Source organism: Podarcis pityusensis (assembly GCF_964106645.2).
Source record: "Podarcis pityusensis genome assembly, chromosome: 3".
Lineage (NCBI taxonomy): Eukaryota > Metazoa > Chordata > Lepidosauria > Squamata > Lacertidae > Podarcis > Podarcis pityusensis.
In genome coordinates this window covers 10,541,047-10,563,497 of record NC_138026.1, presented here as the reverse complement: position 1 = coordinate 10,563,497, position 22,451 = coordinate 10,541,047, and the positions used below count along the sequence as shown (strand labels likewise).

Sequence of the window (22,451 nt, the reverse complement as noted above, 5' to 3'; positions counted from 1 at the left end):
TGCCCTGAATGAATACTGACTAAATACTGACTAAATTAAGCAAGCAACATTAAATATAGTTTGTGTTGTCTGTTGCAATGTTACAGCATCAAAGGAATATTTCAATTAGATACAGGAGTTCCATTTGGGATAAGGTATTATACCACATGATGGATGTAGAGCCATATTGCACAAAAAGGAGCACCTGTCCATTACAGTACAGGCTGAATTGCACCAAATGGATCACTGCTGGAGAGCACAATCTCCAACAATGTGGGCAGCTGTCCATGAGATTGGCTGGGGCAATAAGGTCTTAGACAACCTTCTGCCAAAGGGGTTTAAGAGCTTAATACATGCATTGATGACAATACACAAAATGGCAATGAGTTTTGTTTCACCCACCACTGAACACTGGATGGGATGTATGCCACCCCCAAGAATAATTCAACTGGTTTAATATATTTTGCGTTCAAAATGTGTTTCACAGTAAAACAAGGATGGGGATCCTTTGGTCTTGAGGATGAAATGCAGCCCTCTCTATCTGGACCTCAAGATTCTCCCCAGGCTACCTGCCTCTCCACACTGACCTTGCTTTTGCCTCTCTGGAATGCTTCCTTGAACATTGATAATGCTTCTTGCTTGCCTGGAAGGAGGGTAGAAGTGGTGTGGGAGTGTGCATGTAGAAACTAGACTACTCTACAAAAGTAAAATTCACATTCATTCCTCTTCCATTTCTTGCCTTTGGCCCACTAAAGGCATGTGATCCTCAGAAGGTTGCCCAGAAAAGCTGAAAATGGTTCCCCATCTGTGCTGTAAAAGGAAGGAATTGCTGGGTGGTCCTGGTCTCCCAGTTCCTAGTCTCTAACAACGGCACTATACTGTCTCAGTGCAACTTGCAGCCTTAATTATCCACCCAGGATTGCAGCCTTAATTATCCATCAAGGTGGTGCGGTATTGCAGTTGATTTTATAGAAATCAATAATATATAGCTATCACTTTTTAAAATAGTATACTTCAGCTGGTCCATAGCACTTAAAACCACTGGTTGAGTGTTCAGGTTTTTCTTCATGAGCAGTATTACAGACCAACATGCCCACGTATAACACAGCACATTGCTTTTGTCAGAAATAAACGTTTTGAGAATTAATGGGCTTTTCCTACCCTTCCTACAGCTCCAAGACTTGGAAAGCACTCGCAGGTAAGTGTCTCATCTCAGGAAAAGGCAACACACACCCTCAATCCAGTTGCCAGAGTGGAGGGAAAGAACAACAAAACTTCAGCAGTGGGTGCCTCATTCCACAATGAAATTGTTCTCTTTTACTGGCAAGTCAAGTTCACCCCAACAGCACTTATGTTAATAAGGCAAGTTTTAAAGCAAGGATTTCTTAAAACATCCAGTATGTTGTTAAAATCGATAAAATTGATATGGAATTTTCAATTATCCTTGCTTTCTGATCTTGCCAGACATTGAAATGCAAACCAAAGCAACTGCTTCGAGGTTTCTTTCCTTTGTCTTTTTACAGTCAAGTGGCATATATACTTTTACAAAATGGACTAATAGCAAATGTGTGAAAAGTGCTGGCTGTCACTTTACCTTTCAGTTTTATATCTATAAAATGCCCGTTTCTAGAAACATGTCTTCAGCATTTTAACAGTCTTAATTTGAGCTGTCTGGTTCCATTTAGGCAAAAAACTGAATGAACAACCAGCATGTGGGAGTGCTTGTTCACCCACAGTGGATTTGGTACATGCCCTTGGTAACTACACACAAATACTGAGCATGTATATATTACTCCTTTCCTCCTCCTTCCCTTACACACATGGGTGTGTGAGAAGAAAACACACACCGAGAAGGTATATTTTATATATCTTTCCCTTTTAATGATCTTTTCTCCTCCTGCTGTCACGGGGACCCTGATTCAGGTTATGCACACTTGAAACCCAATGCACTTCTGACATGGGCAAGGAGCCCATCTTTTGGCTTGGTCTCCCATCGTGAGATGCTGTTGCCTTTGAAGAGAAGCTAGTGCAGACTGGCTCTCCCTCTAGGGCGCTGAAGTGAGCATAACTGGAGCTGGAAGCTGTTGAATGAATACTCCCTATATGCGTTCAAGCCTATCTGCGTTCAAGCCACGGTTCCTCTCTTTTAGGTGCGTAACTGAATTGGGGTGGGTATGTGGATGGATGAATGGAAGCCTGACGAGATACAGGAGATGGATCCCTTGGCAGACTAAGAGAGGGCTTTCCCGTGCCTAGGCGAAGTGCCTGTCACCCGGTTCTTGGCTATGGGGCATTGACTCAGCCGTAGGTGGGAGAGGGTTAGGAAAGCACCGCGGGCTCCGCATCCCTGTCCCGCCTTCCCCTCCACTGTTCCCTGCGGTCTACCGCGCCCGCGCCGCTCTCCGTGGTGCTGATCTGAGCCGCGCCGCTGTCCACAGTGCTGATCGGACCCCGCGCCGCTGTCCACAGTGCTGACCCAACCCGCGCGGCCCCCCGCGCCCTCACTCACCTGCCAGAGCTGCGGCTCCGAGGAGACTGAGCAGCGCCACGGAAGGTACCATGGCCGGCCGAGAGGCAGGCACGCAAGCAGGACGGACAGACTTGCTTGCAAAAGCTGAAGCCGCTTCGCCACCAGCTCGCCTCCTGGCCGCAGCTCCACGCTATTTAAGGGAGGGTGGGGAATATAGAGGAGGAGGGGGCGTCGGAGCCAAGGCGGGGAAAGGGGTTTGCGTCAGAGGTGGCCCCCAGGGGGATCGGGGCGGAGAGTCCCTGGGATCGCCAGAAAGATCCTGCTCCAGAAGCTGCCGGAGACAGCGAGACTTTCTCTCCACCGCTGCCAGCCGCCCACAAGGCTTCCTTGCCACCGCGCAAAGCCACCCCCCAGACAAAACTCCTCTCATTAGCTTGCCAAGCCCGCTCTCGCCCCCGACGCCCCTTCGCTCCCCCTAGCACACCACGGCTCGGTGGTAGAGCATCTGCGTGGCATGCAGAAGGCCCCAGTGTCCAACCCAGCTCCTGGAGAGCCACTGCCAGTCAGGGTAGGCAAGTGGGGCGCAATGGTCTGAGTCAGTAGAAGGCAACTTATTATGTTCCTTCCCAGAAGACCACTTGGATAATGTCCCTACCCTGCTATGGGTAGAAGAGAGAGCCTCACTTCCATCTTCAATCCTTTTTTCACTGTCAACGCAGTTTTATCTTATGATTCTCTGCAGCGCCCCGCACCCCCAGAGAAAGATCGTTTCCGTGCCCACCTCCACCCCTCCCATTATGACAACTGAAGGCTCCTATCCCGCGTCAGGACACAGAGATCCCCCCCCCCCATATTATACACACGGAGCCAACAAGATGCCTGCAAGAAGATCATGGTCCCCACTGCCCTCCGTGACAGTAAAAGGTGGGTGCAGTGGTGGGGTAACTAAGTGCAGAACTGACTTGAACCTGCAGGAAAAAGAGCCACTGTTCTTATTTAAGGGCTTCGATGCTAAGGGATTTCCAGCTCCTCTCTCTAAAATAATTTATATTCCCTCCTCCAGCGTCATTCACAGGCAAATGCGCTTGCATTCACTCACGCCCCCACACACGCCTTTTCTCTCTCTCTCCCTGCAAGACATCCCTGTCAAATGAGCCCTATTTCAGCAATTAAGTTTCCTCACCTTGTCTCATCCCACTGCCGATTTATCTAATGAGCCGATAAAAACTCACAACACCTCGAGAGATGCTAAATGAAAAATGTTCCACAGCAACATCCTCTTTATTGAAGTGCTGGTAATGATTTGGGGGAAATGGAACAAACCCAGACGGGGGGGGGGGGAACCTTTGACGTAAGAATTTATCCAAAGAGTTCCCCGGGATGGGGGTGTTTGATTCTCTCTGAGCAGAATGAATGGACCCCACACTCCTTCCCATTGTCTCGAAACACCGCTATGGATTAGAGAAATCTGCCCACATTCTTCACTCCTTTGCCTCCTTTCTCCCTGCTGCCTTCTGTTGCTTTCCAGCTGCCTGTTGGAGACTGTCAGCTCCTTGGGAACAGAGATTGCCTATATTGCCTACCTAACTCTGAAAGACCACACACATACCGATCTTGCAGTATGCCTCAGTCCATCTTTCCATGAACTCTTTACAGTGCTCAATGTGAGGTGGGGGCAGCCGTATAACCAGCAGAGCTACTGAGCTCACGCAAAGCAAAATATGTAGTTATAGCTGGTATTACTAATGCAAGGCAGGACTAGGAAATTTATAGCACTACATGTATTTATTGTTAGTACTATTTCTGCTAGTAGTAGTTTCACATATAAGACCATACCGGGGTCCCTAAATGTTTCTGGCCCAAGTGTACATGTGGAAATCTATGCAACTCCCATGAGTGTCACAGAATATCTATTTCAGAAAAGAAAATATGGCATTTTTCAGACCCTTGCCCCAAACAGGCAAAATAACTGCACATACTCCAAAACAAGACAAAAAAGCAGATACACCCCCCACCCCCTAGGCAAACCCCTCAACCCTGTCAGTGAGGGAAACAGTTGAGTGGGAGCGTGGTCAGTTGCAGAGTTGGGACAGAGCAGAGAGAAAAGCTGAGGATACTTGTCTGGTGGTGACCAGAACCTGTAACCGAGTTGCTCACAGGCTAAATCTTTTCTCTGCCTGAACATAAGTAGAGCCCTACTGGATCAAGCCAAAGGCCCATTTAGTCAAGCACTCTGTTCTTAGAGTAACCAATCATGGAAGCACCCAGTGCCTGCTTCTGAACCATTACATTTTAGCTCATCTCAGTGGAACATGGCTATTGTTCTCCTCTGACCAGCACAAACGATGTAGTTGCACAAATCTCTCCATTATAAACGATGCTAATTATTTTTATGGACTGAAAATATTCCCCGTCCATTAGTTGCTGAAATCATCCATTGTAAGTAAATGAAGCAAAGCCAAGAAATACTTAACGGTAAAATCTACTTTCATAAAATGAATAAAGAGAACAAGGTCCATTCATTATTTGGCAGTCTGGTGATTACACCAAGCACCCCTCTATTAATTATAACCCAAGGGGGTTAACAACTCACCCTACTAGCCCCCTTACAGCTCTTCCTTCCGGTCAATGGCAAATCCAGCAGACAAAATGATTGCATGGTCTGTGCCATGTTTTCATGCTTTTCATTAAAGAGCAAACTGCCAAACTTCCATCAGAATCTCAGGACTTCCACTGACAGGGTTCAATGGGTGAAGCCTGCCCATAACATCAAACTCCACTTCAACTACTGGGGGTGCCAGAATAGAGCACCCCAAACAAGCAAGGGAAGTGGAGAACATATGGACAACCACTGCAATGGTCTCCCATTTCTTATTTCCCACCCCTTTGCAAGATGTGAATGTCAGAACTGTCTTGCCCTAACACTCCTATTTTCCCCCCCAACAGCAGTGGGCAATGTCTCTCACACACGGGAGAAGCACTCCAATCTGTTGGCTCTGCAGCCCAAACCCTCCCGGGCACTTCCATCTTGCCAGAATCGCAGTCCAGATGCATGGAGGGCAACACACAGCACTACATCAGCTAAGGGGTCTAAGGTGGAGTGCACAGGCTTGGCAGTACCCCTCTCACACCCATGGGGGTGGGGAGGCTGAAGCATGAGCGCCCAGTTGGCTGTTTGCTGCAGTGGTGCTGGAGTTGGTGACATGGGCTGCCACAGCTCCTCCTCGTTCACATTTGGCTCCTCTCCCTCCAAGCTGCCTCCACCCAGCGGTGGTGTTGCTGCTGGAGAAGGGGGTCTGTGGGGCACAGACTCTGGGGATCTGCTGATCAGGTCTGGTGAGGAGGACAACAGGAATAGGATGGGAAGAAATGGACCATGCAGCTCCAGGTGTCATGGAATCTCAGGCAAGGGTGAAGAGGCACCAGTCACCTGGCCATACCACTGTGGGATGGAGCCAGCAATGCCAAATTATGTCTACCCTCTCCTCCCCTGAATAGTCCAACTCCCTGAGCATGGAGTCAGGGGGTGGGTGCGTAGGTCATGGATAGCGCCCCACAACAAGCCCTGGGCTTATGCTCCCATAGGCAAGTCAATTTCTGCAGTGCTGAGCAGTGATGCTCTCATGGCACCTCCAAGCCATACTGGCTCAAACCTTCTCCCCAGCATCTATATTCATCCTCTGGAGCTCCCCAGCAGGTTCAAGAGAAGTTTTGCATAGGAAGCTGCCTTATACTCAGTCAGACCACACTGGTCCCCTTAGCTCAATATAATCTACACTGACTGGCAGTGGCTTTCCAAAGTTTCGGACAGAAGCTTTCCCCAAGCCAATCTGGAGGTGGAGGAGATTGAACCTAGAACCTTCTGCCTGCGAAGTAGGGATTCTACCACTAAACTATGGTCATGAGGTGTGGACTGTGGACCGTCAGCCTGATAGGAGATCCTACAGTCTCTGTGTACAGAGCCAGTATGGTATAGTGGTTAAGAGCAGTAGACTCGTAATCTGGTGAACCGGGTTCGCGTCTCCGCTCCTCCACATGCAGCTGCTGGGTGACCTTGGGCTAGTCACACGTCTTTGAAGTCTCTCAGTCTCACTCACCTCACAGAGTTTGTTGTGGGGGAGGAATGGAAAGGAGAACATTAGTCGCTTTGAGAATCCTTTGGGTAGTGATAAAGCGGGATATCAAATGCAAACTTCTCCTCCTCCTCCTCTAGGGCCTGATGGCAAATGACGACATCCTCTTCCTGTTGCCAGGCACATACAGGGGTTATAACCTCGCCAGGAAGCATCCATGATGGCAGGGTTGTTCACAGCCCTCTCAGGTTGTCCTAGAAGTGTGTAGCGGGCTTCTCCATCATGGGGACATGCCCATTAGGTTTCAGGGATTGTTGAATAGCAGGTGTCTCTGGACAGCTGTTTTCACTACAACCAACCCTCTTGCACTGCATAACTCTGGGGTTGTCCAGGGGGGCCACTAGGGGGTGCATTGGAAGATGGCCGACAATACCATCTCTCCGACCCACACGGGGTAATTAAGAGGCTGTTATGGGAGTAGGCAACCTCCCTTGTTGCCCCAAGGAAATGGGGAACACTGCCCGTGCCTGCTGTGCCCATAAATCACCCCCTAATTCAAAAGAAGGGGGTGAGGGCCCTAGGCAGAATGCCCCCATGTGGACATCGGCTCTCCTGGACGCTGTCTCTGATCGTGCACTGGTTGCAGCAATTTGGAATAATTAATTACAAAAGAAGCAAATGCACATATTTCAAGTGAAGAAGGGGAGTGAAGTCTGCTAATTTAAGTGACCTCTGCGAAAGAAGACGACGGGCTGGAGAAACAGGAATATTTTATGATGAAGATACACCAAAGGCGGGGTATGTTGACAACGGGGCTGAATGGGGGGGGACCTTTTTTACTTTCCTTCTATGTGATTTACAAGAACCCCTCTTCATTAGAACCGTCGGTTGAACTGACCCAAGCAGGATGATTAAGGTCTGTGTGGAGATAAACTTTAACCAAAAGTATGCTTTATGGAGACCGAGAAGCAATAAGAGCTTTTGGGAATGGCGCAGCAATTAATTCGGAGTCGCCATCTTGCCAAAGTATTTACAGCTGGGAGGAAGAACGGATTTGTTTTCAGACTGCATTCCTAGTGAATCTCCTCAGAGGTTTTGAGAAAGGAGGCAGATTGGTGAAGATTAATGACGCTAAGACTGTTTTGATGTATGGAAGTGATGTTATATGGAAAACGTCTGGATATGGCTACTGGATTAAAAAAACAATATCCACGCAGGATTACAAACTGTTCTAACCAGCTTGCGGAGACTATCAGAGGTCACAAAGAGAAAGGAAAAATATATGAAAATAACAACAAGAGATGTGGAAAAATAATAAGAAAGGACTGGATAGTACTGTGAACACCATAAGGTTAGATTTGTGGACATTAAAACAGCAGTAAGAAGCAAGAAGTTGATTGGATCCCTTCGGAACTTGAAATATGGGTACCCCCAACAAAAATTTAAAATTCGGCTCTGTAATTTGGAATTTATGTAATTTGGTTTGATTTGATGTGATTGGTCGGTTAATAAAAAATTATTCTTAAAAAAACCAAACTCTGGGGTTGTCCATGTCCAGGCATGCCCAGGATCTGGGGGTTTGGGCCCTAGACCCATTGCTGCCCAGGTCCCCAAGCCTGGTTGGAATGGCACAGAGTCACTGAACTAAGGACAATATCACCATATTGTATGCTCAACGTGTTTGGGCTCTGAGCAACGCCGCAGTTTCCTCATGGGTCTTCAACTGAGCTTGGTTTGCTTCAGGCAATAATTGTAGCATTTCTCTTGTAATTATGCTTATGTGACCCCGCTCAGTGAGGTCTGAGGCAGTAAATTTCTCTCATCAAATACAACATTGCAAGGGGTTATGCCTGCTTTAAAACATTTTTAAAATTATTTTTATTGTAGCCTGATGGCAGCTTGATCTGATCAAGAGAGTCCTCTTCACATCTGGGGTTGTCATTTCTGGGATCAATCAATGCAAATTTTCCCCATTTGCAACTCTGAAAGTGACAGATCAGGGTATCTGTTTTCAAAAGAAGATGAAAACTGATCATAACCTGCCATGGAAAGTGAGCAGAAGAGTGCATTCAAACAGCAACAGATAACAGCTTGAATTTAACAAGGGCTCAGAAATATTCTGGGGAAAGAGGCACATCTCCTAACAATTGTGGAAACCTTTGATGTGAAGGGATTGTTAAAGAGCTATGGAGCCCGACAGGGAACCAGGGGGTCTTTTTCTGAAGGATGAAAGCTTTACTAAAAATGTATGAGTGCATCATTTTGTGAGCCTCTCCTCTTCTCTACTCCAGGCTTCTGTGGCTGCTGCTTCTCTATGCTGCTCCTCTCGGTGGATACAGCTGCTGTAGAAAGCAGTCACGAAAATCCCTTGCATTCTAAAATTCAGGCATGGGCCGTGGCTCAGTGGCAGAAGATATGCTTTGCATGCAGAATGTCCCAGGTTCAATCCCCAGCTTCTCCAAGTAGGGCAGGGAAATAGTCCAGTCTGAAAACCTGGGGAGGCTGTCAGTTTAGATAACACGGAGCGAGATGAACCAGAAGTCTGACTAAATGTAAGTATGTTCCCCATGGGATTCAACAGTCAGCCACAGGCCAGAAAAACCCGGGTGATTACGGGTACATTGGGATTTGCTTGTTTTACATATAGGGTTGGGGGGGGGGTTGGTACTGAGTTTTTAAACATTACTTACACAGAAAAACACATACAGAAAGAAAGGGGAGAGAGGAAACAACAGCAAACCATCATAGTGCATGGGAAGGGGGAAAGAAGATCCTCAGTCAGCAATCTCAATTTTCAGAGTGCTTTTTGTGCAACCTTATTCAAGTATGAAGGAATGGGGTGGGGGAGAGAGCGATGGGAGGTAGGGAGAAAGGTGGGTGTGAGAGAGGGAGGAACTTTTAGGCCTCTAGTGGTAGGGTGGAAAGATGGAGAGGAACTGGGGAAGGGCCAGCTACCCTGTTTCCCCGAAAATAAGACAGTGTCTTATATTAATTTTTGCTCCTAAAGATGCGCTAGGTCTTATTTTCAGGGGATGTCTTATTTTTCCATGAAGAAGATATGGTACACATTTATTGTCTAATTGTGAGTCAGCCAGACTCCGTCAGGGCACAGCGAGCAGCAGGTGGCAGTTTGTCCTGCACTGCCTGAACAGCTCTGGCTGCGCTGCAGCTAATCAGTGAGCTGCGCGGCGGCGTCCGCTGCTACCGTCCAGAGGAGTTAGACGCCTTACAGTAGCTTCTGGGACCTTATATTCCAGGGAGGCCTTATGTTTGGGGGAGGCCTTATTATCGGGGAGGCCTTATTTTGGGGGGAATGCCTTATATTACAGTGAGAGACAAAACTGGAAGTAGGTCTTATTTTCGGGGGATGTCTTGCTTTCGGGGAAAGATGTGGATGTGGGCTAAAGGGGGCATCTGTCGTGCTGTGGAGAAGCAAGAGGGAGAACTGGGAGAAATGCAGGGAATACTTCAGTGTCCCTCCCTTCTTGTTGCACTCAAACTTCTACTACTTCCACTCCTCACCTTTGTCATAAGCGAGAGATTATGGAGATGGAGCCCTGAAATATTCCAAAGTACCTTCACACAGTGTATTCCATGACTGCTACCAGGTGTTGTAGGGACGCAGGTGGTGCTGTGATCTAAACCACCGAGTCTGGGGGGAATGGGGAATTGGCAAGTGGAGCGAGAAGGGAGAAAGAGCCACTCCTTTTTAAGTGCACAAACATTTATGCACATGTAGAGGCAATCCAATTTCTCTTCAGAAGTAAATTCTATTCAGTGTTCAATCTCTATAGTGTCTATAGGCTTGCAACTTTAACCACTGCATTTATACTAAGAGCTTTATTGTCTTGCATGCCATTGCAAGAATTCAGTGGGGGTTAAGCCTACCCTCTTTAGAGAGAATATTTTAAAACATACCATTCTTTCCTAGCGTTGGAACAGTTCATTTGCTATATTTGGCCGTGGACTACAGGTAGTGATTTATCTACCCATTTCCCATTTAATATTCTCAGCAAACTGGGCTAGTCTGGCTGCCTTAATAATTCACACATTTAAATATTTATAGTGCTTTAATTCTAAGTAAGGCCACTGCTTAATAATAATTAAAAAATCACTTTTGAGTTTTCTAGCTGTGCTAGAAGATTCACAGAGGCAAATCTCAGCTCTATAAAGTAAACCTATCTTTATGTGCAGCAAGATATAGTGACTATGAGAGCTATAAGCATTTAAAAAATCCCAAGGTCTATTAGCACACAGTGGTGCATTTAAAGCTCACTATTTTACCAGCATTTTTCTCTATTGGCTCTCAAATGGGAGTGGAAGGATTTCCCAGATTTATTCTTATGGATTACACTGTATATCAGCAAAGTAATGAGAAGCCTAAAGCAAAAGCATTTCGTTCAAAGGAGGGACACCTAGTTCTTTCTTACTGTTCATTCATGGTGGAAAGATTCCCTTGACATCCTGCAAATGTGCCAATCGCTCCCATTGCTCATGTGAAAAGACACAAAGAGGTGGCACCATCCTCTCAGCAGGTGAGGCATGGTGGCTCATGGTGACATAAGAACACACCGAGACCCCGATGGATCAAGCCGATGTCCTATTTAGTCCAGTATCCAGTTCTCACAGTGGCCAGCCTATGGAAAGCATGGATGAGCCAAGGTTCAGTCCCTAGCATTTCCATCCCCTAGATCAGGGGTCAGCAAACTTTTTCAGCAGGAGGCCGGTCCACTGTCCCTCAGACTTGGGGGGGGGGGGCGCGGACTATTTTTTTTGGGGGGGGGGATGAACGAATTCCGGTGCCCCACACATAACCTCACATAGTCACTATATCTTGTTGCACATAAAGATAGGTTTAATTTATAGCCGAGATTTGCCTCTGTGAATCTTCTAGCACAGCTAGAGATGCATTTTAAATAAAAGCACAAATTCTACTCGTGTAAAAACACCAGGCAGGCCCCACAAATAACCCAGAGATGCATTTTAAATAAAAGGATACATTCTACTCATGTAAAAACACGCTGATTCCCGGACTGTCCGTGGGCCAGATTTAGAAGGCAATTGAGCCAGATCTGGCCACCGGGCCTTAGTTTGCCTACCCATGCCCAAGATGACCAGATAGCAGGTGATGTGAATTACCAAGGATCACAACCCAGTGGAATTTCCCAGGTTCTACCCCCAGCAATTTGAAGTAGGGCTGGGAGAGACAACCATCTGAGAGGTGCTGCCAGTAAGTATAGCCATTATTGAGATGGATGGGCCGATGGTCTAAGTATAAGCTGGTTAGAGTGTGCTGCTGGTAATACCAAGGTTGCAGGTTCTATCCCTGTATGGGACAGCCTCACACACCAGGGGATGGATCTTAATGGCATGGCAGCAGGAGACCAGCAGCTCACTCAGCCTGTGCAGACTGCAGAATCTAGGGAAGAAGATGGGAAATAGTCAGGAAATGGATTCTAGTTACTTCCTTGATACTCTCTATCTCTGCGCTGAATTTGGTTCCCTATGTTTCTAAATTTTGAGGGATAGCATAAGAAGCGCAATGAGGAAAGAATTTGGAATCCTACTTAAACTTTGAGGGTGGTGCTGTGGGTTAAACCACAGAGCCTAGGACTTGCCGATCAGAAGGTCGGCGGTTCGAATCCCCGTGATGGGGTGAGCTCCCGTTGCTCGGTCCCTGCTCCTGCCAACCTAGCAGTTTGAAAGCACGTCAAAGTGCAAGTAGATAAATAGGTACCGCTCCGACGGGAAGGTAAACAGCATTTCCGTGCGCTGCTCTGGTTTGCCAGAAGCGGCTTAGTCATGCTGGCCACATGACCCAGAAGCTGTACGCTGGCTCCCTCGGCCAATAAAGCGAGATGAGCACTGCAACCCCGGAGTCGGTCACAATTGGACCTAATGGTCAGGGGTCCCTTTACCTTTACTTACACTTTAAATGATGACTCTGTAAAAACAAAAGATGGGACGACGGTATTGTGTAATATGAGGTAATGCATGTTCTTTGTACTTTTGTGTAAAAAAAAAAGCCTGTCCAGGACGGCTTTCCTGTTATAGCTTCTGGAGTTGACAAGGCATGTGAACCTCACCTGTCCTGAGTATCCTCCAGCTGAGGAATCAGACAACTCAACCCCAAGCTAGCAAGCCCCACCTGGGCTGTGGGTCCTTGCCTTCCTTCCCTCCGAACTGACAGCTGTTAGTTCTGGAATCCTGAGTTCAGGGGTGCTACGTCCCATTTTGCTCCTTGAAGCCAAACAGGAAGTGCCACCCTGCTCTGCCACCCCACCACCACCCATGGGACACTCACCACCACTTAGCCACCAGCGCTTGGCGCTGCAGCAGTGCTGGCATTGGTTCCTGAAAGAGCATGCAAGATCTCTCCCAAATCTCAATACATATTTTGCTCTCCTAGACATCTTGAAGGCTTCCATGGCATTTGGCTGCTTTCCCAGAGCACCGGACCCCAATTGTGCAGGTTTTCAGGGGTAACATGGGAGTAATTATCCCTGCTGACCCCCCCAGGATAGAGAGGGACTGGCTGCCACCCGCAGGTCGTCCAATAACTGCCACTTGCTACAGAATGCGGGGGCAGGGACGCTGGGTGCTGAGAACTGCATGAATTGGAAACTCTCCAGAGCCATCGCCAGGAGCAGGAGGATCCCTGTTTTTCAAAAATTATTAGAATTCGGACTAAGAAACAGGCATGTTCTGGAAAGGAGATTTTAAAAAAAGACCTGCTAAATAATTCAGTCACTGTATGCCAAAGTTTTGATCTGAGATGGACTTAAGTCGTTTTGCTGCGGTTTATGTGAGGTGGTGGCTGTTTTCTTTTCCTCTACTTCTTTATTTGACAAGCCTCGCTAAGAAAGATATAATTAAACAAATGGAATGCGAGAGGAACCATGTAAAGATTTGAGATGCTTTATGGCGCCGTCTTCTGTGGAGGGTTCTAATTAGAACTGGCAAGAACAAGATTTATGTGTTTCAGCTTGAGATTATAAAATGGCGAACTGTGATGCACTTGAAAAAGAAGCTTCTTTAAGGGGGCGGAAGACAGCTGATACACTAAAAATGGGGTGTATTTCACATCAAAACTGCATCTGCTTGTATGGATTTGTATCATATATGGATTATCAAAATGAAGGTGGATCTTTGGTCCTGGCGAAACCTCCCTAGGGCCCAGGGAGAGCAAGCTTGGATCTTAGAGGAACCAAACAATTAATTGTGGAATATACTTGATGGCATCACCTTCTACGGAAGATTCTTATCTGGATTTGGGAAACGTCTGCTTATTAAGACGTTTCCCAAATCGTCTTATTTGGGAAATTTTGAACTTATTTTGAACTTAATTAAATGATAGTTGGAATACAGCCCGGAATTTTAGAGGTAAAAGCATGAAATGGAAAGGGGGCTCTCTGAGGGGATGGCGCCAAAAATGCCTGATGACAATAAGAGAAAGAAGAAAAAAATCCTCTTGCATGTTAACATAAATATGATTTGTTAAATATGAAAGCCACATACCAGTGATTGTGATGACGATAAAGGGTTAACATCAGAATTATGATATTGGGAACAAACAACAGAGGAAATGCGGGAACAGGAATAAAAGACTTTCTCCTTCCGGCCAGAACATGGGAAGTCCTTTTTAAATTATTTAATTTGGCATGTATAATTGGCTTTTAATTTGGAATGTATAATTGGCTTTATTTGTGTTATGATTTGGTATGATTTGATGTTATTAACATTATTAATTGGAATGTTATTAATGGAAAATTAATAAAAATTATTTAAAACAACATCATTACACTTTTGACCTCCTACACTTTCTGCCAGTGCCATGTGAGAGACAAGAACTGCATCTCTCTCACACACGCACACAATGCATATAATGAAACCCAAACTCCCTCATGAAATTAGAGATCTGTTGATGCACTTTTATGGCCAGGTGCTCTTAGAGCATTTAAGAAGCAAGGAACAGCCACAACAACCCAACCAGCACTGAAACTTTCACCGCACTTGGTAAGTAACACTGCCTTTTAATATGGCAAAGATCTTCTCAAACCTTTGTACAAACAAAACCGGCTTTAAGAGCACAGGTGGGGGAACTATGGCCTCCCAGATGTCGTTGAACTCCCATCAGCCCCAGCTTATGAAAGAAGCTGAAGTAGCAACACCTGGAAGGACCCTTACACCAGACCCAGTTCTCCACTCCTGAGGCATATGATGTATCAGTGGGAGTGTGTGATCTCAGAACTCAGAAGACCTGACCTGGAAACCCTACTTCAGCTACAACTTGTAACATTTAGATTAATAACTTTAATTACTCATCCCCTTTCCTAAAGTGAGTTTAGGAAAGTGTTTTAAAGATAGCCACTCAGGACAAGGATTGCCATTGTTTAAAATACGAAAAGCATTCAGAATAGCTATTACCTTATGAGCAAACAGAATCAGGTATATTTTCATCAAATTAGAAAGAAAAAAACATGCTACACAACTACCCACACAGAACAAAAATAATGCATTTATGCAGCCTGCAAGCTGGCTGATGTGTGCTCCGTTTAGCAACCATATGCTGTGACATACTTGCCTACTACAAAACGTTGGAAAACGTGGAGCTAGAAATGGAAAGAGAGGCGACAATCTCTGCCACTGGAACATATGCTGAGAGAAAGAATTGCCTATTTTGAGTCTCTCTTGACCCAAGAAGCATTAGTCAATATGTCTGAATGAGTCAGTTTCTTCTGCATTTCTAGAAACCATATAGGTAAGCGGAAATGTTCATTAGGTAATTAGGACAATGTGGAGCTTTCACTTACACAAGCCAAAAAGAAGAGCCATTAGGAAAGGCAGACAATGTGGAACTCTACGTACAGGAGCCAGGAGAGAAGGCTGCAAACCTTTGACACACCTGCTGCAGTGTAAGCCTCACTGAACTCTGGACTTACTCAGGACTGGCTCCATTAGACAGAGTGAAGCAGCTGCCTCAGGCAACAGATGCTGTAGGGAAGCAGAGGAAGGCAGCAGGGTATTGAGAGGGCAACAGTATATGGAGGGCACCAGACTGGTTACCTCTAGTGTAAGCAACACGGAACTAGACAGTTTGTTTTGGTATAAGACAGTCTCCTAATGCGTTGACAGTGCAGTCCTTAGACATTCTTCCATAAAGAACAGTTATTGTTATTAAGCACAGCAACTCAAGCCACCTACTTATGCTCCAAAGTGAGAGAAAGTGCAGAAGAAGCGGACAGGGCAAAGATGGCTTAACAGATATCTCATTATTACTAATAAGCATTGAAATGCTCACTTCTTACTAAAAGGAAAAGCTCAATATACGGTACCTATTACTTGGCAGATCAAAAACTGGGCTTGGAATGCTCAGGGAACTGCTTCCTTCATTCTAGTACAACCTCCCCACCAGATTGTTTTTATAGATAACAGCAAGTGTAGCTTGCTTGAAGGTAACAATTTCATATGGAAATGCCCTAGGAATTCCTTTCATTTGCGGTTCCCTCATTTCCTCCTGCAGCTGACATGTTTCCATGAGAACTGCAGAGAGAAGAAAAAGTGAGCTCCAAAGGCAGCTACAGCAACCATCCCAGTGCCTATTTGTGTTTCACTTATACAACACAGGCTGAGAGAGGAAGAAAACAAATCTATAATTTACTGAATTTCAAAAACGAGTGGGTGGAAAATCTAGCTAAGTCAGACACAGGCTTGCAGTTCCCCAGGCAGAGATGTTTGCTCTGCAGAATTTGCAAGGAGGCTCTTTAGGCAAAGATTTTAAGCTCATTTGTCTTTCCCAGTAAATAGCGTGTTCTCCCCCCCCCCCCCGATTCTTCTGGGGATAAGCTCCAATGCTCAGTTTGTGTAATGAAAGAGCCCCAATGAGTTAAACAACTTTTGGGGAAAGGATTTGAAAAAAGGGTGGTAGGTATACGGTGAGTCTGGTGTGGTACTCAACTCCTGTAGAAGAAGAATAATTAAGAAGAATTGTGGCTGTTCTTTGACACTGTTGGTAAGCTAGCTAGTGCTGAATACATGATCCAGGAAGTTCTATCAGATGCTCTTGGGCCTTTGATGGCAGGGCTGGGAATTGGTTTGGTTTGGATGGTCGAAACCCCAGATACAAAATGCTGCTTGACTAATGAAGTTCATTGGCTAACCTTGATCTGTTGTCACCATAACCTACCTTAGAAGTAGCTATGAGAACATAACTCAGAGTTCCTTGGAGGAAAAGTGGGATGCAATAATAATGAATTAAACAAAACGAAGCTTCTCTGAACTGAGCAACAGTGGATCAATATTTCTGTAAGACAACAACAAAAGGGAGCAATAAGGCTAAACAGGAGGAAGATTCAATCTAGTAAAAGCCCAGTCACTGCAAATTCATTCCCCAGCAGCTGCTACAATGATCCAAACAGCAAGCTTCAAGAGTATTTCCACGGTATCATTTACTTTTATTGATACAAGGGGAGAACCCTCTATATTCTTGATGTACACAGATGCTAACTTTGCTCTTAAAAAACAACCACCACCAATGATCACAGGTCCTGTATAGAACTGAGAATATTAATCTTATTAGTTGAATAAGCAGAGGCCAGAAGCTCAGCTGGTGTGAGCCACACAGCTGAGTAACCACCAGCAACGGTTGCCGTATTTGGGTTATTTTAAGGTTTCAGCTCTTAAAAAGAGAGAGATATACCTTTGGACTCAGCAGCAGCCACAGCTTTCTCGTTGCCCTTTCAGCAGTTGGAAGACAAGCAAGGCACACGCTTCAAAGATTCAACAAGATCTTGCACTTAAAAAAACAACCACTAGCTATTTCTATGGTCCACTTCCCCAGGGAATTATATTCTGCAGTTTCAGCAATGTGTTTACATTGTCTCTTTTCAAGTTATGCAAAGAATAGGAGGGAAGGGACATAAAACTCCAATTTATAGCCTGCCAATTGATGCATGCCCAAAGCAGTGACAGAAGAACAACTTTACAATCCCCTCCCTGAGGAGAAAGGAGCAGGTTATCATATGCATACATTGCAACTCACTGATTAGGTCAATCCCACCCGGGGAAGGCTATGCTTGATCTCTCTTGAAAGTCAGATTTATTCTTTTTAAAATAACAAGACTCCCCCATGATTCTACGTTTTTTGAAGAAATCCAATGCCTCGGAAGGAATTCAACGTAGGGCTGAGCAGGTTACTCCACCAGCGCAAGCATTTTTGCTTGCCAGATGGAAGAATCCACCCCCTCTTCCCCATCCCACCCCCCCATGCACTGTTCTGGGGGGTACTCCCCAATCCCCCCACAATTGTGGGTGATGGAACAAACAGGGGGAGGAGAAGAAGGAAAGCTCTATAGCACTAGAGGATGTCTTGGTCCTCATTGCTGGATGACGAATGAAAACAAATCACACATGTGCTTAAAAAGCTAACCATCTCCAGCAAAATAAATAAATCACTTTGTTACATTCTGTTTCAAGATGAATTGAAGGACATCATTTGAGAGCCCAGGCATTTGCTTTCTTTCCTCCAAACTATCTCTGGTTTCCATGGGAATGGAGAAGCAGGTGCTGCTGGAGCGCTGAGGAAACACCTTGTTCTCATCTCGGTTCAAAACCAGCTGGGCCATTTGGAGACTCTTCTGTGCGTACGTCATTCCTTCTTTGCCTGCCAGCTCTGCAATTTTGACAGACAGGCACTGGGAAGCCGCTTCGTAGGCTGGACTCCCTCCAAACGGCTTCTTCTGGCAGCAAGTCCCATAAAACTTATCCAGAGATTGTCTGATGGCGGGGCCCCCTTCCTCCGTTTGCTCACATGTCCAAGACGAGGGAAGTTGACTAGGCTGAGGTAGCTCACCGTTCACACAGTTACTTGGCTCTGCCTTCTCACATTGTCTAGGCCTCCAAGCTACGCTGGTTCCAACTGTGTGCGCTATGAAGACGGCATTATCTGGGTCTGCCAGGAAAGAAATTGCAAAGACATATTATTCATACTGAAGTAAGGAAAGGGAAATACAAAAAGCTGACCAGTTTTGTTTTGTTCTTGAAATCATTTTTATTTGATTCTATAAGTATAAATTTATTACAATACCAATTACATATCCATGAGATTTCTCTGAATCTCGAGACTTCCCCCCATCCCCTCCCTGGATTAACATTTCCAATTGCATATTATTTCATAGTCTATGTTTTATATCTATCCATATCATCCATAGTATTTGGTACATTACAAGTGAGGTTAAAATCCTGCTAATGTTTTCATCTGCTTACAGTGTTCTCCTAAATAAATTATAATTTTTTCCCATTCTTTCTTAAAGTTTTTGTCTTCTTGGTTTCTGAGCTTTCAGGTTTGCCATTTCAGCATAGTCTAACAGCTTGGTTTGTCATTCGTCTCTGGTAGGGGATGGAGGGGGTTCCTTAAGTGTTACTTACCCTTGCCCTGCTAAACTGGTTCAGGGATAACAGCGGTGTTATAAGATGGGACCATAGTTTGACTCCATTAAGGCACATTCATATGGTATCCAATATTAGCTCAGTTAGTAGAACATGTGACTCTTAATCTCAGGGCCGTGGGTTCTAGCCCCGCATTGGGCAAAAGATTCCTGCATTGCAGGGAGTTGGACTAGAGGATCCATTCCACTCTATGATTCTATTATTTTCGTGGCACAAGGGATCAAAATGGATGCTCTGTCATCCCCATGACGGCCCCTCATCAGTGGCTCAAAATCCCACAACATTACAAAACACAACAATGCCAAAATGAAATTTTGATGTTTATCTGCTAGGAGTTCCTGTATCACTTGAATGCCGTGGCTGAAATGATGTGAGCTTCCTCGGGGAAATATGAAGCTTAGAAGTGTTTATAATTTTCTTTGAAAATGAGGATAGTTTGTTTAATAAAGCCAAACAACAAAGCAGGGTGGGAATGTTGCCAGTGGTTAGGGCTTTTAAGTTTCCTGTAAAAATGTACATTTGCAAAAGAGCAATAATTGGTCAACTACCTGGCTATATACATAATGACCCATCCGAGATGACTGTAGATATGCATACAAACACATTATACGTACATTAACATGAGTAAGACATAAGTTATTGCTGTGCTAGATTTTATGCTATGCTGAAGCTCAAACTACATGTTATACTTGATTAGTCATTTGTTAATTTCCTCTCTGCTCTTCATCTTGTTTCAAAAAATGAAAAGTGGCTATAGGAGACTGGAATCTTCAGCATTACACTGAGAGGGAGGAACAGCTACTAAACCCTTTCCCCTCAATTTTTTACCCCACCCCCATTCAAATTTCATGGAAGAAACGGCTATCAAAGACTACTGGGACAGCCCAGTCAGATCGGTGGGGTACAATTGTCGTCGTTGTTTACTACCACTATGATAGCTGTGCTCTACCTCCACAGCTGAAGGCAGCATGGATTCTGAATACAGTGGTACCTCGGGTTACAGGCACTTCAGGTTACAGACATTTCAGGTTACAGACTCTGCTAACCCAGAAATAGCACCTCGGGTTAAGAACTTTGCTTCAGGATGAGAACAGAAATCGTGCAGCAGCGGCGCAGCAGCAGCAGCAGGAGGCCCCATTAGCTAAAGCGGTACCTCAGGTTAAGAACAGTTTCAGGTTAAGAACGGACCTACGGAACAAATTCAGTTCTTAACCCGAAGTACCACTGTACCAGATAATAGAGACCATGGGTGGGAAGAGTGCTCTTGTGCTCATGTTCTGCGCCCTGGTTTCCCACAGGCCCCTGGTGGGCTGTTGTAAGAACTGGAGGCTGAACTAGATGGCCGGATCTAGCAGGCTATTTTTATGAAATCACATTATTTTTTTAAAATCACACCCAGGGTTGCTTTTCTCTCTGTGGGAGAAAAGTTATGGGACTATCCCATGTGCAGGAAAGCAGTTTGTGGTGTGGGGGGCACTTTTCAGAAGGCAAAGAGTTGGAAAGAGAAGCAGTGTAAAGACCCTTTCTGAAACGCAGGCCCCACCTGCATTATACATTTCAAACAGCAGCATAGCACTGGAAGCAGTAATGGCTTCCCCCAGGAAATCCTGAGACCTGTCACTTGTTAACGGTGCCAAGAGTTTGTCAAAACTGGAATCTGTTAGAAGACCCCTGTACAGTGGTACTTCGGGTTAAGAACTCAATTCGTTCTGGAGGTCCGTTCTTAACCTGAAACTGTTCTTAACCTGAGGTACTTTAGCTAATGGGGCCTCCTGCTGCCGCCACGCAATTTCTGTTCTCATCCTGAAGCAAAGTTCTTAACCCGAGGTACTATTTCTGGGTTAGCTGAGTCTGTAACCTGAAGCGTCTGTAACCTGAAGCATCTGTAACCTGAGGTACCACTATATTATGAAACAAGGGTCTTCTAACCAGCAGTGGAGCATGTCTCCATGCGTGTCTCTGATCCGGATCCGGGTGCTTTCAATGGGCCCCTGAAGGCAGTGGCGTGGCAACAAAAGGCCTACCACATTCCCACACTGGTAGCCCCCAGCAGCCTTGCAAGGCTGGGATCCGGGGAGGGCAGCGCCACTGTGAGAAAAACGCAACAACCACATGCTGCACAAGTCACTGTCCTTTCCTATATACATTGGGGGAGAAGGTTGGAGAGTGACCTGTGAGGATCTAACCCTAGATTCTGTCTCCACCCATTTTTTTCTGATTAGCACATCCGCATGCCAAGTAAACCCACATTGCTAACAGACGCTATCCTTGAGGTTTCATGGGGGGGGGAGGGACTGCTTACGGCTTCTTGCCCTCTTCCGCCTCTACAACCTTGTGAGATTTGTGGCTGTCTGTTACATAAGCCACTTGGGCCTTTTTGTTGCTTTGTTTTAAAAAGCCAGGTCTTTTATAATTCATTGAAACTCAAAGAGTGGAACAGCACTTCATATAAATATGAAATCTTGTTCAAAGGAAACAGAGCTGTATACACAAGGCTATTAAACACAAAGCTGAGTCATCTTATGATGTGGCTATTAAAAAGTAATCGCAGTATAGGCATACGCCCCACCCCACCCACTCAAGTACATTGTGCCTATTATCAAGGGGAGCTTTCTCCTTTTTATTTGCCAGCTTTCATCTTCCCTAAAGAATCCACTTCATAAGCAATTGGGAACAAGAATGTCTCTCCCTGACCTACAATACTGCATTTATAACATGGCACAAAATGGAAAACCACCTTTTAACTATGAAAAAATTGAGTCAGTTGGGGTGGGAGAGGACTCAACAAAGTTCAGGGTGAAGTACCATCGTAACCATACAAGGGACTGTTGTTGTTGTTGTTGTTGTTGTTGTTGAAAGGGAAACCAATACTGAGCTTCTCCCATCCTAATGCCTGTGTAAAAACTAAATTACTAGCTTTCTAGAATAGAGTCAGTGTGGTGTAGTGGTTAGAGTGTTGGACTAAGATCTGGGAGACCTTGGTTCAAATCCTCACTCAGCCCTGAAGCTCATTGGGTGGCCTCAGGACTAGTCACTCACTCACAGCCTAGCCAACCTCACAGGGTGTTGTGAGGATAAAATGGGGAGGAAGAGGAAACTTGTACAGCACTTTGAGCTCCTTGGAGGAAAGGTGGGATATAAATGTAATCAATGCACTTGCTCGAGAGACCATTTATTAACTTAATGGTGTTGTTGTTGTTTAGTCGTTTAGTCGTGTCCGACCCTTCGTGACCCCATGGACCAGAGCACGCCAGGCACTTCTGTCTTCCACTGCCTCCCGCAGTTTGGTCAAACTCATGCCCGTAGCTTCGAGAACACTGTCCAACCATCTTGTCCTCTGTCGTCCCCTTCTCCTTCTGCCCTCCATCTTTCCCAATATCAGGGTCTTTTCCAGGGAGTCTTCTCTTCTCATGAGGTGGCCAAAGTATTGGAGCCTCAGCTTCAGGATCTGTCCTTCCAGTGAGCACTCAGGGATGATTTCC

The 22,451-nt window shown here is 45.6% G+C and overlaps 1 protein-coding gene across 6 annotated transcripts in view; it reads right to left on the bottom strand.

Moving 5' to 3' along the window:
• The window catches only part of CHGB (chromogranin B), an 89,484-nt gene that overhangs the window by 17,134 nt on the left and 49,899 nt on the right, over positions 1 to 22,451 (bottom strand). Inside the window, exon 1 of one of the 6 annotated variants that reach the window (XM_080999101.1) lies at positions 2,489 to 2,857. The exons of the other annotated variants lie outside the window; for them this stretch is intronic. Within the exon in view, the coding sequence (XP_080855227.1) occupies positions 2,489 to 2,540 (52 nt within the window). The 5' untranslated portion in view covers positions 2,541 to 2,857. Of the gene's footprint in view, positions 1 to 2,488; positions 2,858 to 22,451 lie in introns of those variants that run through there. 6 annotated transcript variants of the gene reach the window in all.